The 16,204-nt window shown below is 46.8% G+C and overlaps 1 protein-coding gene across 1 annotated transcript in view; it reads left to right on the top strand.

The window, feature by feature from the left end:
• The window catches only part of cyfip1 (cytoplasmic FMR1 interacting protein 1), a 202,865-nt gene that overhangs the window by 35,511 nt on the left and 151,150 nt on the right, over nucleotides 1–16,204 (top strand). The window contains 4 exon segments of the mRNA XM_052475754.1: nucleotides 4,397–4,525; nucleotides 6,483–6,587; nucleotides 10,351–10,442; nucleotides 12,276–12,393. Coding sequence (XP_052331714.1) covers nucleotides 4,397–4,525; nucleotides 6,483–6,587; nucleotides 10,351–10,442; nucleotides 12,276–12,393 — 444 coding nt within the window.

Below are 16,204 nucleotides of genomic sequence, written 5' to 3'. Positions count from 1 at the left end.
AAGGCCACTTTTAAATGTGCAGTTTTGTCACACAACACAATGCCACAGGGGCCCTTTAGTGATGGAAAACCCCATTCTGATTGGCTGGGCCTGGCTATCCAGTGGGTGGGCCTATGCCCTCCCAGGCCCACCCATGTCTGCGCCCCCCTACCCAGTCATGTGAAACCCATAGATTAGGGCCTAATGAATTTATTATAATTGACTGATTTCATTATATGAACTGTAACTCAGTGAAATTGTTGCTTGTTGCGTTTATATTTTTGTTGGGTATAATTAACTTGGAGGTTTCGTGGCCGATCTGATTAAGATATGAGGAAGATATAGAAGTTGTTGTAACTTGTCACTCTGACCAAATTAATATACTAAACTGCTTGGTGTAACCCTGGATTGTAAACTGTCATGGTCAAAACAAATTGATACAACAGTATTTAGTCTGCACATTGCTAAGATGGGGGGAGGTATGTACGTAATAAAGCGCTGCTCTACTGTCATGACATCGCTATCAGTCCTACAGGCCCTAGTTTTATCACACCTGGACTACTGCCTAGTCACACCTGGACTACTGCCTAGTCACACCTTGACTACTGCCTAGTCACACCTGGACTACTGCCTAGTCACACCTTGACTACTGCCTAGTCACACCTTGACTACTGCCTAGTCACACCTGGACTACTGCCTAGTCACACCTTGACTACTGCCTAGTCACACCTGGACTACTGCCTAGTCACACCTGGACTACTGCCTAGTCACACCTTGACTACTGCCTAGTCACACCTTGACTACTGCCTAGTCACACCTGGACTACTGCCTAGTCACACCTGGACTACTGCCTAGTCACACCTGGACTACTGCCTAGTCACACCTGGACTACTGCCTAGTCACACCTGGACTACTGCCTAGTCACACCTGGACTACTGCCTAGTCACACCTTGACTACTGCCCAGTCACACCTTGACTACTGCCTAGTCACACCTGGACTACTGCCTAGTCACACCTGGACTACTGCCTAGTCACACCTGGACTACTGCCCAGTCACACCTGGACTACTGCCTAGTCACACCTGGACTACTGCCTAGTCACACCTGGACTACTGCCCAGTCACACCTGGACTACTGCCCAGTCACACCTGGACTACTGCCTAGTCACACCTGGACTACTGCCTAGTCACACCTGGACTACTGCCTAGTCACACCTGGACTACTGCCTAGTCACACCTGGACTACTGCCTAGTCACACCTTGACTACTGCCTAGTCACACCTGGACTACTGCCTAGTCACACCTTGACTACTGCCTAGCCTAGTCACACCTTGACTACTGCCTAGTCACACCTGGACTACTGCCTAGTCACACCTGGACTACTGCCCGGTCACACCTGGACTACTGCCCAGTCACACCTGGACTACTGCCTAGTCACACCTGGACTACTGCCCAGTCACACCTGGACTACTGCCTAGTCACACCTGGACTACTGCCTAGTCACACCTGGACTACTGCCTAGTCACACCTTGACTACTGCCTAGTCACACCTTGACTACTGCCTAGTCACACCTGGACTACTGCCTAGTCACACCTTGACTACTGCCTAGTCACACCTTGACTACTGCCTAGTCACACCTTGACTACTGCCTAGTCACACCTGGACTACTGCCTAGTCACACCTGGACTACTGCCTAGTCACACCTTGACTACTGCCTAGTCACACCTTGACTACTGCCTAGTCACACCTGGACTACTGCCTAGTCACACCTTGACTACTGCCTAGTCACACCTGGACTACTGCCTAGTCACACCTGGACTACTGCCTAGTCACACCTGGACTACTGCCTAGTCACACCTTGACTACTGCCTAGTCACACCTGGACTACTGCCTAGTCACACCTTGACTACTGCCTAGTCACACCTGGACTACTGCCTAGTCACACCTGGACTACTGCCTAGTCACACCTGGACTACTGCCTAGTCACACCTTGACTACTGCCCAGTCACACCTTGACTACTGCCTAGTCACACCTGGACTACTGCCTAGTCACAACTGGACTACTGCCTAGTCACACCTGGACTACTGCCTAGTCACACCTGGACTACTGCCTAGTCACACCTTGACTACTGCCTAGTCACACCTGGACTACTGCCTAGTCACACCTGGACTACTGCCTAGTCACACCTGGACTACTGCCTAGTCACACCTTGACTACTGCCTAGTCACACCTTGACTACTGCCTAGTCACACCTGGACTACTGCCTAGTCACACCTGGACTACTGCCTAGTCACACCTGGACTACTGCCTAGTCACACCTTGACTACTGCCTAGTCACACCTGGACTACTGCCTAGTCACACCTGGACTACTGCCTAGTCACACCTGGACTACTGCCCAGTCACACCTGGACTACTGCCTAGTCACACCTGGACTACTGCCCAGTCACACCTGGACTACTGCCCAGTCACACCTGGACTACTGCCTAGTCACACCTGGACTACTGCCTAGTCACACCTGGACTACTGCCTAGTCACACCTGGACTACTGCCTAGTCACACCTTGACTACTGCCTAGTCACACCTGGACTACTGCCTAGTCACACCTTGACTACTGCCTAGCCTAGTCACACCTGGACTACTGCCTAGTCACACCTGGACTACTGCCCAGTCACACCTGGACTACTGCCCGGTCACACCTGGACTACTGCCCAGTCACACCTGGACTACTGCCTAGTCACACCTGGACTACTGCCCAGTCACACCTGGACTACTGCCTAGTCACACCTGGACTACTGCCTAGTCACACCTGGACTACTGCCTAGTCACACCTTGACTACTGCCTAGTCACACCTTGACTACTGCCTAGTCACACCTTGACTACTGCCTAGTCACACCTTGACTACTGCCTAGTCACACCTGGACTACTGCCTAGTCACACCTGGACTACTGCCTAGCCACACCTGGACTACTGCCCAGTCACACCTGGACTACTGCCTAGTCACACCTGGACTACTGCCTAGTCACACCTGGACTACTGCCTAGTCACACCTGGACTACTGCCTAGTCACACCTGGACTACTGCCTAGTCACACCTGGACTACTGCCTAGTCACACCTGGACTACTGCCCAGTCACACCTGGACTACTGCCTAGTCACACCTGGACTACTGCCCAGTCACACCTGGACTACTGCCCGGTCACACCTGGACTACTGCCCGGTCACACCTGGACTACTGCCCGGTCACACCTGGACTACTGCCCGGTCACACCTGGACTACTGCCCGGTCACACCTGGACTACTGCCCGGTCACACCTGGACTACTGCCTCGTCACACCTGGACTACTGCCTCGTCACACCTGGACTACTGCCTAGTCACACCTGGACTACTGCCTAGTCACACCTGGACTACTGCCCAGTCACACCTGGACTACTGCCCAGTCACACCTGGACTACTGCCCAGTCACACCTGGACTACTGCCTAGTCACACCTGGACTACTGCCCGGTCACACCTGGACTACTGCCCGGTCACACCTGGACTACTGCCCGGTCACACCTGGACTACTGCCCGGTCACACCTGGACTACTGCCCGGTCACACCTGGACTACTGCCCAGTCACACCTGGACTACTGCCTAGTCACACCTGGACTACTGCCCGGTCACACCTGGACTACTGCCCGGTCACACCTGGACTACTGCCCGGTCACACCTGGACTACTGCCCGGTCACACCTGGACTACTGCCCGGTCACACCTGGACTACTGCCCAGTCACACCTGGACTACTGCCTAGTCACACCTGGACTACTGCCTAGCCTAGTCACACCTGGACTACTGCCTAGCCTAGTCACACCTGGACTACTGCCTAGTCACACCTGGACTACTGCCTAGTCACACCTGGACTACTGCCTAGTCACACCTGGACTACTGCCCAGTCACACCTGGACTACTGCCTAGTCACACCTGGACTACTGCCTAGCCTAGTCACACCTGGACTACTTCCCAGTCACACCTGGACTACTGCCCAGTCACACCTGGACTACTGCCCAGTCACACCTGGACTACTGCCTAGTCATATGGTTTCACAGAGGGCATTAGATATATTACAGTTGGCCCAGAACAGAGCAGTACGGGCCATTAACTCTTTTCCCTCTGAAATCGAATTAACGTAATACAAAAATCTCCGTCGATATCCGTCGATATGGCCCTTCCGCATCTGCGGTGAAAGGCTGCCTTGACAGGAACTAATGGGGATCCATAATAAACCCCAGGAAGAGTAGCTGCTGCCTTGACAGGAACTAATGGGGATATGTAATATATAATACTGAAGTCATCTAAACATCTCTCTCTTGTCTTTCTCTCTCTTTCTCACTCTGTCTCTCTCTGTCTCTCTGTCTCTCTCTCTCTCTGTGTCTGCAGTCTCTGCAGCAGCAGTTGGAGGTGATTAACGGCCACGATGAGCTGCTGGCTGACATAGTCAACCTGTGTGTTGATTACTATGAGAACAGGATGTACCTGACCCCCAACGAGAAACACATGCTGCTCAAGGTATGCTACCGTCTGGCTGGCATGCTGGGCCGCTTTCCAAACGGCTCCCTATTCCCTATATAGTGCACTACTTATGACCAGGGCCTATAGGGAATAGGGTGCCATTTGGTATATTGGATAACATCATTTAATTTTATCTTCAATGTGTCTGTACCTGTCTGTTACCTCTAGGTGATGGGGTTTAGTCTGTACCTGTCTGTTACCTCTAGGTGATGGGGTTTAGTCTGTACCTGTCTGTTACCTCTAGGTGATGGGGTTTAGTCTGTACCTGTCTGTTACCTCTAGGTGATGGGGTTTAGTCTGTACCTGTCTGTTACCTGTAGGTGATGGGGTTAGGTCTGTACCTGTCTGTTACCTCTAGGTGATGGGGTTTAGTCTGTACCTGTCTGTTACCTCTAGGTGATGGGGTTTAGTCTGTACCTGTCTGTTACCTCTAGGTGATGGGGTTTAGTCTGTACCTGTCTGTTACCTCTAGGTGATGGGGGTTGGTCTGTACCTGTCTGTTACCTCTAGGTGATGGGGTTTAGTCTGTACCTGTCTGTTACCTCTAGGTGATGGGGTTTAGTCTGTACCTGTCTGTTACCTCTAGGTGATGGGGTTTAGTCTGTACCTGTCTGTTACCTCTAGGTGATGGGGTTTAGTCTGTACCTGTCTGTTACCTCTAGGTGATGGGGTTTAGTCTGTACCTGTCTGTTACCTCTAGGTGATGGGGTTTAGTCTGTACCTGTCTGTTACCTCTAGGTGATGGGGTTTAGTCTGTACCTGTCTGTTACCTCTAGGTGATGGGGTTTAGTCTGTACCTGTCTGTTACCTGTAGGTGATGGGGTTAGGTCTGTACCTGTCTGTTACCTCTAGGTGATGGGGTTTAGTCTGTACCTGTCTGTTACCTCTAGGTGATGGGGTTTAGTCTGTACCTGTCTGTTACCTCCTAGTTGATGGGGTAGGTCTGTACCTGTCTGTTACCTCTAGGTGATGGGGTTTAGTCTGTACCTGTTTGTTACCTCTAGGTGATTGGGTTTAGTCTGTACCTGTCTGTTACCTCTAGGTGATGGGGGTTAGTCTGTACCTGTCTGTTACCTCTAGGTGATGGGGTTTAGTCTGTACCTGTCTGTTACCTCTAGGTGATGGGGTTTAGTCTGTACCTGTCTGTTACCTCCTAGTTGATGGGGTAGGTCTGTACCTGTCTGTTACCTCTAGGTGATGGGGTTTAGTCTGTACCTGTCTGTTACCTCTAGGTGATGGGGTTTAGTCTGTACCTGTCTGTTACCTCTAGGTGATTGGGTTTAGTCTGTACCTGTCTGTTACTTCTAGGTGATGGGGGTTAGTCTGTACCTGTCTGTTACCTCTAGGTGATGGGGTTAGGTCTGTACCTGTCTGTTACCTCTAGGTGATGGGGTTTGGTCTGTACCTGTCTGTTACCTCTAGGTGATGGGGTTTAGTCTGTACCTGTCTGTTACCTCTAGGTGATGGGGTTTAGTCTGTACCTGTCTGTTACCTCCTAGTTGATGGGGTAGGTCTGTACCTGTCTGTTACCTCTAGGTGATGGGGTTTAGTCTGTACCTGTTTGTTACCTCTAGGTGATTGGGTTTAGTCTGTACCTGTCTGTTACCTCTAGGTGATGGGGGTTAGTCTGTACCTGTCTGTTACCTCTAGGTGATGGGGTTTAGTCTGTACCTGTCTGTTACCTCTAGGTGATGGGGTTTAGTCTGTACCTGTCTGTTACCTCCTAGTTGATGGGGTAGGTCTGTACCTGTCTGTTACCTCTAGGTGATGGGGTTTAGTCTGTACCTGTCTGTTACCTCTAGGTGATGGGGTTTAGTCTGTACCTGTCTGTTACCTCTAGGTGATTGGGTTTAGTCTGTACCTGTCTGTTACTTCTAGGTGATGGGGGTTAGTCTGTACCTGTCTGTTACCTCTAGGTGATGGGGTTAGGTCTGTACCTGTCTGTTACCTCTAGGTGATGGGGTTTGGTCTGTACCTGATGGATGGCAGTAACAGCAACATCTACAAAATGGACGCCAAGAAGAGGATCAACCTGACAAAGATTGACAGGTTCTTCAAGGTGAGCAGTAGGAGAGACATGTTGATGATGCTGTATGTGTGTGGGTGTTTATCGTTTTGCAGAGTTGTACGTTCTCTAAAAGAAAAGTTTAATGTTGAGACTGGGATGGTCTGGAATGGCTCTGACTAACTGACTGGTCTTCATGTATCTGAAATGGCTCTGACAAACTGACTGGTCTTCATGTATCTGAAATGGCTCTGACTAACTGACTGGTCTTCATGTATCTGAAATGGCTCTGACTAACTGACTGGTCTTCATGTATCTGAAATGGCTCTGACTAACTGACTGGTCTTCATGTATCTAAAATGGCTCTGACTAACTGACTGGTCTTCATGTATCTGAAATGGCTCTGACTAACTGACTGGTCTTCATGTATCTGAAATGGCTCTGACTAACTGACTGGTCTTCATGTATCTGAAATGGCTCTGACTAACTGACTGGTCTTCATGTATCTGAAATGGCTCTGACTAACTGACTGGTCTTCATGTATCTGAAATGGCTCTGACTAACTGACTGGTCTTCATGTATCTGAAATGGCTCTGACTAACTGACTGGTCTTCAGGTATCTGAAATGGCTCTGACTAACTGACCGGTCTTCATGTATCTGAAATGGCTCTGACTAACTGACTGGTCTTCATGTATCTGAAATGGCTCTGACTAACTGACTGGTCTTCATGTATCTGAAATGGCTCTGACTAACTGACCGGTCTTCATGTATCTGAAATGGCTCTGACTAACTGACTGGTCTTCATGTATCTGAAATGGCTCTGACTAACTGACCGGTCTTCATGTATCTGAAATGGCTCTGACTAACTGACTGGTCTTCATGTATCTGAAATGGCTCTGACTAACTGACTGGTCTTCATGTATCTGAAATGGCTCTGACTAACTGACTGGTCTTCATGTATCTGAAATGGCTCTGACTAACTGACTGGTCTTCATGTATCTGAAATGGCTCTGACTAACTGACTGGTCTTCATGTATCTGAAATGGCTCTGACTAACTGACTGGTCTTCATGTATCTGAAATGGCTCTGACTAACTGACTGGTCTTCATGTATCTGAAATGGCTCTGACTAACTGACTGGTCTTCATGTATCTGAAATGGCTCTGACTAACTGACTGGTCTTCATGTATCTGAAATGGCTCTGACAAACTGACTGGTCTTCATGTATCTGAAATGGCTCTGACAAACTGACTGGTCTTCATGTATCTGAAATGGCTCTGACTAACTGACTGGTCTTCATGGCTCTGACTAACTGACCGGTCTTCATGTATCTGAAATGGCTCTGACAAACTGACTGGTCTTCATGTATCTGAAATGGCTCTGACTAACTGACTGGTCTTCATGGCTCTGACTAACTGACCGGTCTTCATGTATCTGAAATGGCTCTGACAAACTGACTGGTCTTCATGTATCTGAAATGGCTCTGACTAACTGACTGGTCTTCATGTATCTGAAATGGCTCTGACTAACTGACTGGTCTTCATGTATCTGAAATGGCTCTGACTAACTGACTGGTCTTCATGTATCTGAAATGGCTCTGACTAACTGACTGGTCTTCATGTATCTGAAATGGCTCTGACAAACTGACTGGTCTTCATGTATCTGAAATGGCTCTGACTAACTGACTGGTCTTCATGTATCTGAAATGGCTCTGACAAACTGACTGGTCTTCATGTATCTGAAATGGCTCTGACTAACTGACTGGTCTTCATGTATCTGAAATGGCTCTGACTAACTGACTGGTCTTCATGTATCTGAAATGGCTCTGACTAACTGACTGGTCTTCATGTATCTGAAATGGCTCTGACTAACTGACTGGTCTTCATGTATCTGAAATGGCTCTGACTAACTGACTGGTCTTCATGGCTCTGACTAACTGACTGGTCTTCATGTATCTGAAATGGCTCTGACTAACTGACCGGTCTTCATGTATCTGAAATGGCTCTGACTAACTGACTGGTCTTCATGTATCTGAAATGGCTTTGACTAACTGACTGGTCTTCATGTATCTGAAATGGCTCTGACTAACTGACTGGTCTTCATGTATCTGAAATGGCTCTGACTAACTGACTGGTCTTCATGTATCTGAAATGGCTCTGACAAACTGACCGGTCTTCATGTATCTGAAATGGCTCTGACTAACTGACTGGTCTTCATGTATCTGAAATGGCTCTGACAAACTGACTGGTCTTCATGGCTCTGACTAACTGACTGGTCTTCATGTATCTGAAATGGCTCTGACAAACTGACTGGTCTTCATGTATCTGAAATGGCTCTGACAAACTGACTGGTCTTCATGTATCTGAAATGGCTCTGACTAACTGACTGGTCTTCATGTATCTGAAATGGCTCTGACTAACTGACTGGTCTTCATGTATCTGAAATGGCTCTGACTAACTGACTGGTCTTCATGTATCTGAAATGGCTCTGACTAACTGACTGGTCTTCATGTATCTGAAATGGCTCTGACTAACTGACTGGTCTTCATGTATCTGAAATGGCTCTGACTAACTGACCGGTCTTCATGTATCTGAAATGGCTCTGACTAACTGACTGGTCTTCATGTATCTGAAATGGCTCTGACTAACTGACTGGTCTTCATGTATCTGAAATGGCTCTGACTAACTGACTGGTCTTCATGTATCTGAAATGGCTCTGACTAACTGACTGGTCTTCATGTATCTGAAATGGCTCTGACTAACTGACTGGTCTTCATGGCTCTGACTAACTGACTGGTCTTCATGGCTCTGACTAACTGACTGGTCTTCATGTATCTGAAATGGCTCTGACTAACTGACTGGTCTTCATGTATCTGAAATGGCTCTGACTAACTGACCGGTCTTCATGTATCTGAAATGGCTCTGACTAACTGACTGGTCTTCATGTATCTGAAATGGCTCTGACTAACTGACTGGTCTTCATGGCTCTGACTAACTGACTGGTCTTCATGTATCTGAAATGGCTCTGACTAACTGACTGGTCTTCATGGCTCTGACTAACTGACCGGTCTTCATGGCTCTGAAATGGCTCTGACTAACTGACTGGTCTTCATGTATCTGAAATGGCTCTGACTAACTGACTGGTCTTCATGTATCTGAAATGGCTCTGACTAACTGACTGGTCTTCATGTATCTGAAATGGCTCTGACTAACTGACTGGTCTTCATGGCTCTGACTAACTGACCGGTCTTCATGTATCTGAAATGGCTCTGACAAACTGACTGGTCTTCATGTATCTGAAATGGCTCTGACTAACTGACTGGTCTTCATGGCTCTGACTAACTGACCGGTCTTCATGTATCTGAAATGGCTCTGACAAACTGACTGGTCTTCATGTATCTGAAATGGCTCTGACTAACTGACTGGTCTTCATGGCTCTGACTAACTGACCGGTCTTCATGGCTCTGACTAACTGACTGGTCTTCATGGCTCTGACTAACTGACTGGTCTTCATGGCTCTGACTAACTGACTGGTCTTCATGGCTCTGACTAACTGACTGGTCTTCATGGCTCTGACTAACTGACTGGTCTTAATGGCTCTGACTAACTGACTGGTCTTCATGGCTCTGACTAACTGACTGGTCTTCATGGCTCTGACTAACTGACTGGTCTTCATGGCTCTGACTCTGAAATGGCTCTGACTAACTGACTGGTCTTCATGTATCTGACTAACTGACTGGTCTTCATGGCTCTGACTAACTGACTGGTCTTCATGGCTCTGACTAACTGACTGGTCTTCATGTATCTGTCCCCAACAGCAACTGCAGGTGGTGCCTCTGTTTGGTGACATGCAGATTGAGCTGTCCAGGTACATCAAGACCAGCGCACACTTTGAAGAGAACAAGAACAGGTGAGGCCTTATCCCTCTATTCCTCCACCTCATCTCTCCTCTCTCTATCCTCATCTCTCCTCTCTCTTCTCCATCCACCTCCTCTCATCTCTCTTCTCTATTTCTTTCTCTCCTCTCTCTATCCTCATCTCTTCTCTCTCTCTCCTCTCTTTATCCTCATCTCTCCTCTCTCTATCCTCATCTCTTCTCTCTCTCTCCTCTCTCTATCCTCATCTCTTTTCTCTCCCCTCGCTCTGTCCTCATCTCTCCTCTCTCTATCCTCATCTCTTCTCTCTCTATCCTCATCTCTTCTCTCTCTCTCCTCATCTCTTCTCTCTCTCTCCTCTCTCTATCCTCATCTCTCCTCTCTCTATCCTCATCTCTTCTCTCTCTCTCCTCTCTCTATCCTCATCTCTTTTCTCTCCCCTCGCTCTGTCCTCATCTCTCCTCTCTCTATCCTCATCTCTTCTCTCTCTCTCCTCTCTTTATCCTCATCTCTCCTCTCTCTATCCTCATCTCTTCTCTCTCTCTCCTCTCTCTATCCTCATCTCTTCTCTCTCTCCTCGCTCTGTCCTCATCTCTCCTCTCTCTGTCCTCATCTCTCCTCTCTCTATCCTCATCTCTCCTCTCTCTATCCTCATCTCTCTCTCTCTATCCTCATCTCTCCTCTCTCTATCCTCATCTCTCCTCTCTCTATCCTCATCTCTCCTCTCTCTATCCTCATCTCTCTCTCTCCTCTCTCTATCCTCATCTCTCCTCTCTCTATCCTCATCTCTCCTCTCTCTATCCTCATTTCTTCTCTCTCTCTCCTCTCTCTATCCTCTCTCTCCTCTCTCTATCCTCATCTCTCCTCTCTCTATCCTCATCTCTCCTCTCTCTATCCTCATCTCTTCTCTCTCTCTCCTCTCTCTATCCTCATCTCGCCTCTCTCTATCCTCATCTCTTCTCTCTCTCTCCTCTCTCTATCCTCATCTCTTCTCTCTCTATCCTCATCTCTTCTCTCTCTATCCTCATCTCTTCTCTCTCTATCCTCATCTCTTCTCTCTCTCTCTCTCTCTATCCTCATCTCTCCCTCTCATCCTCATCTCTCTCTCTCTATCCTCATCTCTTCTCTCAGATCTTCTCTCTCTATCCTCATCTCTTCTCTCTCTCTCCTCTCTCTGAGGTCCTCATCTCACCTCTCTCTATCCTCATCTCTCTCTCTCTCTTCTCTCTCTCCTCGCTCTGTCCTCATCTCTCCTCTCTCTATCCTCATCTCTCCTCTCTCTATCTCCTCTCTCTATCCTCATCTCACAACTCTCTCTCTCCTCTCTCTATCCTCATCTCTCCTCTCTCTATCCTCATCTCTTCTCTCAAACTCTCCTCTCTCTATCTCATCTCTCCTCTCTCTATCCTCATCTCTCCTCTCTCTATCCTCATCTCTCCAAACTCTATCCTCATCTCTTCTGTCTCTCTTCTCTCTCTATCCTCATCTCTTCTCTCTCTCTTCTCTCTCTATCCTCATCTCCTCTCTCTATCCTCATCCTTCTCTCTCTATCCTCATCTCTTCTCTCTCTCTCCTCTCTCTATCCTCATCTCTCCTCTCTCTCTCCTCTCTCTCTCCTCTCTCTCTTCTCTCTCTCCTCTCTCTATCCTCATCTCTTCTCTCTTGCTTCTCTCCTCTCTCCATTCTCATCTCTCTTCTCATCTCTCTCCTCTCTCTTCTCCATCCACCTCGTCTCATCTCTCCTCTCTCTATCCTCATCTCTTCTCATCTCTCTCCTCATCTCTCCTCTCTCTATCCTCATCTCTTCTCATCTCTCTCCTCTCTCCTCCATCCACCTCGTCTCATCTCTCTCTCCTCCCTGTTCCCAGGTGGTCCTGTACCTCAACAGGCAGCAGTCCTCAGTATAATATCTGTGAGCAGATGGTTCAGATCAGGGAAGACCACATGAGGTTCATCTCTGAGCTGGCTCGCTACAGTAACAGTGAGGTGAGCACCTAGCAACACACCGAGTCCTGTCTCAATCCTGTCTCAATCTCTACACCAAACAGCAGGGACTTGTAGATGACCTAGAGCCAGTGGGTTTGGCAACGAGTATGATGCGAGGGCCAGCCAACAAGAGCGTACAGGTCGCAGTGGTGAGTAGTATATGGGAATTTGGTGACAAAACGGATGGCACTGTGATAGACTGCATCCAGTTTGTAGAGTAGAGTGTTGGAGGCTATTTTATAAATGACATCACCGAAGTCAAGGATCGGTAGGATAGTCAGTTTTACAAGGGTATGTTTGGCAGCATGAGTGAAGGATGCTTTGTTGTGAAATAGGAAGCCAATTCTAGATTTAATTTTGGATTGGAGATGCTTAATGTGAGTCTGGAAGGAGAGTTTACAGTCTAACCAGACACCTAGGTATTTGTAGTTGTCTACATACAGTGGGGCAAAAAAGTATTTAGTCAGCCACCAATTGTACAAGTTCTCCCACTTAAAAAGATGAGAGGCCTGTAATTTTTTATCATAGGTACACTTCAACTATGACAGACAAAATGAGAAGAAAAATCCAGAAAATCACATTGTAGGATTTTTATTTTAAATAAAAATAAAAAAAAATCAATTTAAAGTTTTCTTGTTTTTCAATCAACCAACATTCACAGATGTGACAGGTTTAAAAAATAAAATTAAAAAATGTTTAAAAGTATAGTAATAATACATTTGAAAAAAAAAAAAACATTAAAAGAAAAGAAAAATAAACGTTTTTTATTTATTAATATTTTTATTCTCCCTTGGTGCATTTTATTCTCCCTTGGTGCATTTTATTCTCCCTTGGTGCATTTTATTCTCCCTTGGTGCACATTGCTAAAAAAAATAAAGGGAACACTTAAACAACACAATGTAACTCCAAGTCAATCACACTTCTGTGAAATCAAACTGTCCCCTTAGGAAGCAACACTGATTGACAATAAATGTCACATGCTGTTGTGCAAATGTAATAGACAACAGGTGGAAATTATAGGCAATTAGCAAGACACCCCCAATAAAGGAGTGGTTCTGCAGGTGGTAACCACAGACCACTTCTCAGTCCCTATGCTTCCTGGCTGATGTTTTGGTCACTTTTGAATGCTGGCGGTGCTTTCACTCTAGTGGTAGCATGAGACGGAGTCTATAACCCACACAAGTGGCTCAGGTAGTGCAGCTCATCCAGGATGGCACATCAATGCGAGCTGTGGCAAGAAGGTTTGCTGTGTCTGTCAGCGTAGTGTCCAGAACATGGAGGCGCTACCAGAAGACAGGCCAGTACCGCCTTTGTGCAAGGAAGAGCAGGAGGAGCACTGCCAGAGGCCTGCAAAATGACCTCCAGCAGGCCACAAATGTGCATGTGTCTGCTCAAACGGTCAGAAACAGACTCCATGAGGGTGGTATGAGGGCCCGACGTCCACAGGTGTGGGTTGTGCTTACAGCTCAACACCGTGCAGGACGTTTGCTCTTCACAGATGAAAGCAGGTTCACACTGAGCACGTGACAGACGTGACAGAGTCTGGAGACGCCGTGGAGAACGTTCTGCTGCCTACAACATCCTCCAGCATGACCGGTTTGGAGGTGGGTCAATCATGGTGTGGGGTGGCATTTCTTTGAGGGGCCGCACAGCCCTCCATGTGCTCGCCAGAGGTAGCTGGACTGCCATTAGGTACCGAGATGAGATCCTCAGACCCCTTGTGAGACCATATGCTGGTGCGGTTGGCCCTGGGTTCCTCCTAATGCAAGACAATGCTAGACCTCATGTGGCTGGAGTGTGTCAGCAGTTCCGGTAAGAGGAAGGCATTGATGCTATGGACTGGCCCGCCCGTTCCCCAGACCTGAATCCAATTGAGCACATCTGGGACATCATGTCTCTCTCCATCCACCAATGCCACGTTGCACCACAGACTGTCCAGGAGTTGGCGGATGCTTTAGTCCAGGTCTGGGAGGAGATCCCTCAGGAGACCATCCGCCACCTCATCAGGAGCATGCCCAGGCGTTGTAGGGAGGTCATACAGGCACGTGGAGGCCACACACACTACTGAGCCTCATTTGGACTTGTTTTAAGGACATTACATCAAAGTTGGATCAGCCTGTAGTGTGGTTTTCCACTTTAATTTTGAGTGTCACTCCAAATCCAGACCTCCATGGGTTGATAAATTTGATTTCCATTGATAAGTTTTGTGTGATTTTATTGTCAGCACATTCAACTATGTAAAGAAAAAAGTATTTAATAAGAATATTTCATTCATTCAGATCTAGGATGTGTTATTTTAGTGTTCCCTTATTTTTTTGAGCAGTGTATATATACACATACACACCCATATATATATATATATATATATAGATACATACATACGCACGTACTCAAAAAATAAATTAAATTAAAACACAAAAACAACATATATAACCCTTGCAGCAGCACTATCAAGGTTCTTATCATTATTTCGCTGAGACGACGGGCCAATAGTTCCTTTTTAGGTTTTACAGCACCTTACACAACATGTATCTGCGCATTTCCCTAGTCACCCCGTTCACTCTGTCCAGTTTGAAATATAGTTGAATAGTGGAGACCAGAGTCTATCAAACTTGGGCTGTCTCTTGTGGAGGTCATAAGTGAGCATTTCAAGAGGAAGAAAGTCAACAATCTGGTCAATCCACATTTTAAATGTAGGGGGGGGGGTATTAGAGGCCCACAATAGAAGAATACATTTCTTAGCAAAGTATGTAATAGTCATAAGCAAATGTTCTCTGTCAGGATCAAGAACAAAGTCCAGCTGGGCATTAAGAAGATAGATACATGGGGTCATATCAAACTGTACCTCTAGTATTTTCTGTGCAGCAGTATGTACAGATTGCCACAATCTGGCAATCTCCCTACAGCTCCAAAATACATGCATATAGGTTCCACTTTCAGAGGTACATCTTTTACAGTTAGGAGACATATCTGTTTTCATTCTATGGAGTCTCAAAGGAGGAAAATAAAATTTGTACAAAAATGTGTAATTAGATTATTTCATTTTTACATTGGTAGAGGAGCAGTATACCCTGTCGCAAACCTCCGCCCATAACTCATCACTGATAGTCAGACCAAGGTCCTTTTCCCAGATTATTTTCAAAGGAGTAAGGAAGGAGCTTCCTTTCTCAGAAAGGAGTCGATAGATGTAAGATATTTTGCCTTTAATGGATTGTGCTGTGACAAGAAGGGTTTCAACTTCATTCAACTGAGTTCTAAAGCTCCTCTTGGAGGTAAATGAGGAAATTACATGTCTAATTTGAAGATATTTTTAAAAAAAAATGGATCTTGGCACATTGAATTCACTGCAGAGCTCTTGAAAGGATTTCAGTGTAGTGGTTTTCTGATGAAATAGGTCTGAAAGGTCCTGATTCCTAGAGTATGCCAAAGATTAAAGTTGGCATCCCTCAGGGCTTTTGGCAAGTCTGGGTTGCCTACTATAGGCGAGTGAGAACATATTTGGGAGGAAGTGCCCAGGTATTTCTTACAGTCCCTCCACGCTAGTAGGGTGCAGTAAATCACAAAGGTTTTGGCTATGTTGCCCACTTCACTAAAGTTATTAATGAATATAATTGAGCTTAAGGGCAATGAACCACAGGATTGGGCTTCTATCTGAATCCACGTTGACTCTTGTCTCTTGTCTGTTTGTGATCCATGTTAGCATGTTGCGGATTTGGGCAGACCAGTAGTACAATTGAAGGGAGGGAAGGGCAAGACCACCCTTAGATTCAGGTTTCGACAGAGTGGAAAACTTGATCCTAGGTTTTTTATT

This window comes from Oncorhynchus keta, chromosome 22 (assembly GCF_023373465.1).
Source record: "Oncorhynchus keta strain PuntledgeMale-10-30-2019 chromosome 22, Oket_V2, whole genome shotgun sequence".
NCBI lineage: Eukaryota > Metazoa > Chordata > Actinopteri > Salmoniformes > Salmonidae > Oncorhynchus > Oncorhynchus keta.
Note: the sequence above shows the minus strand (reverse complement) of the source record. Positions and strands in the feature narration are given on the sequence as shown.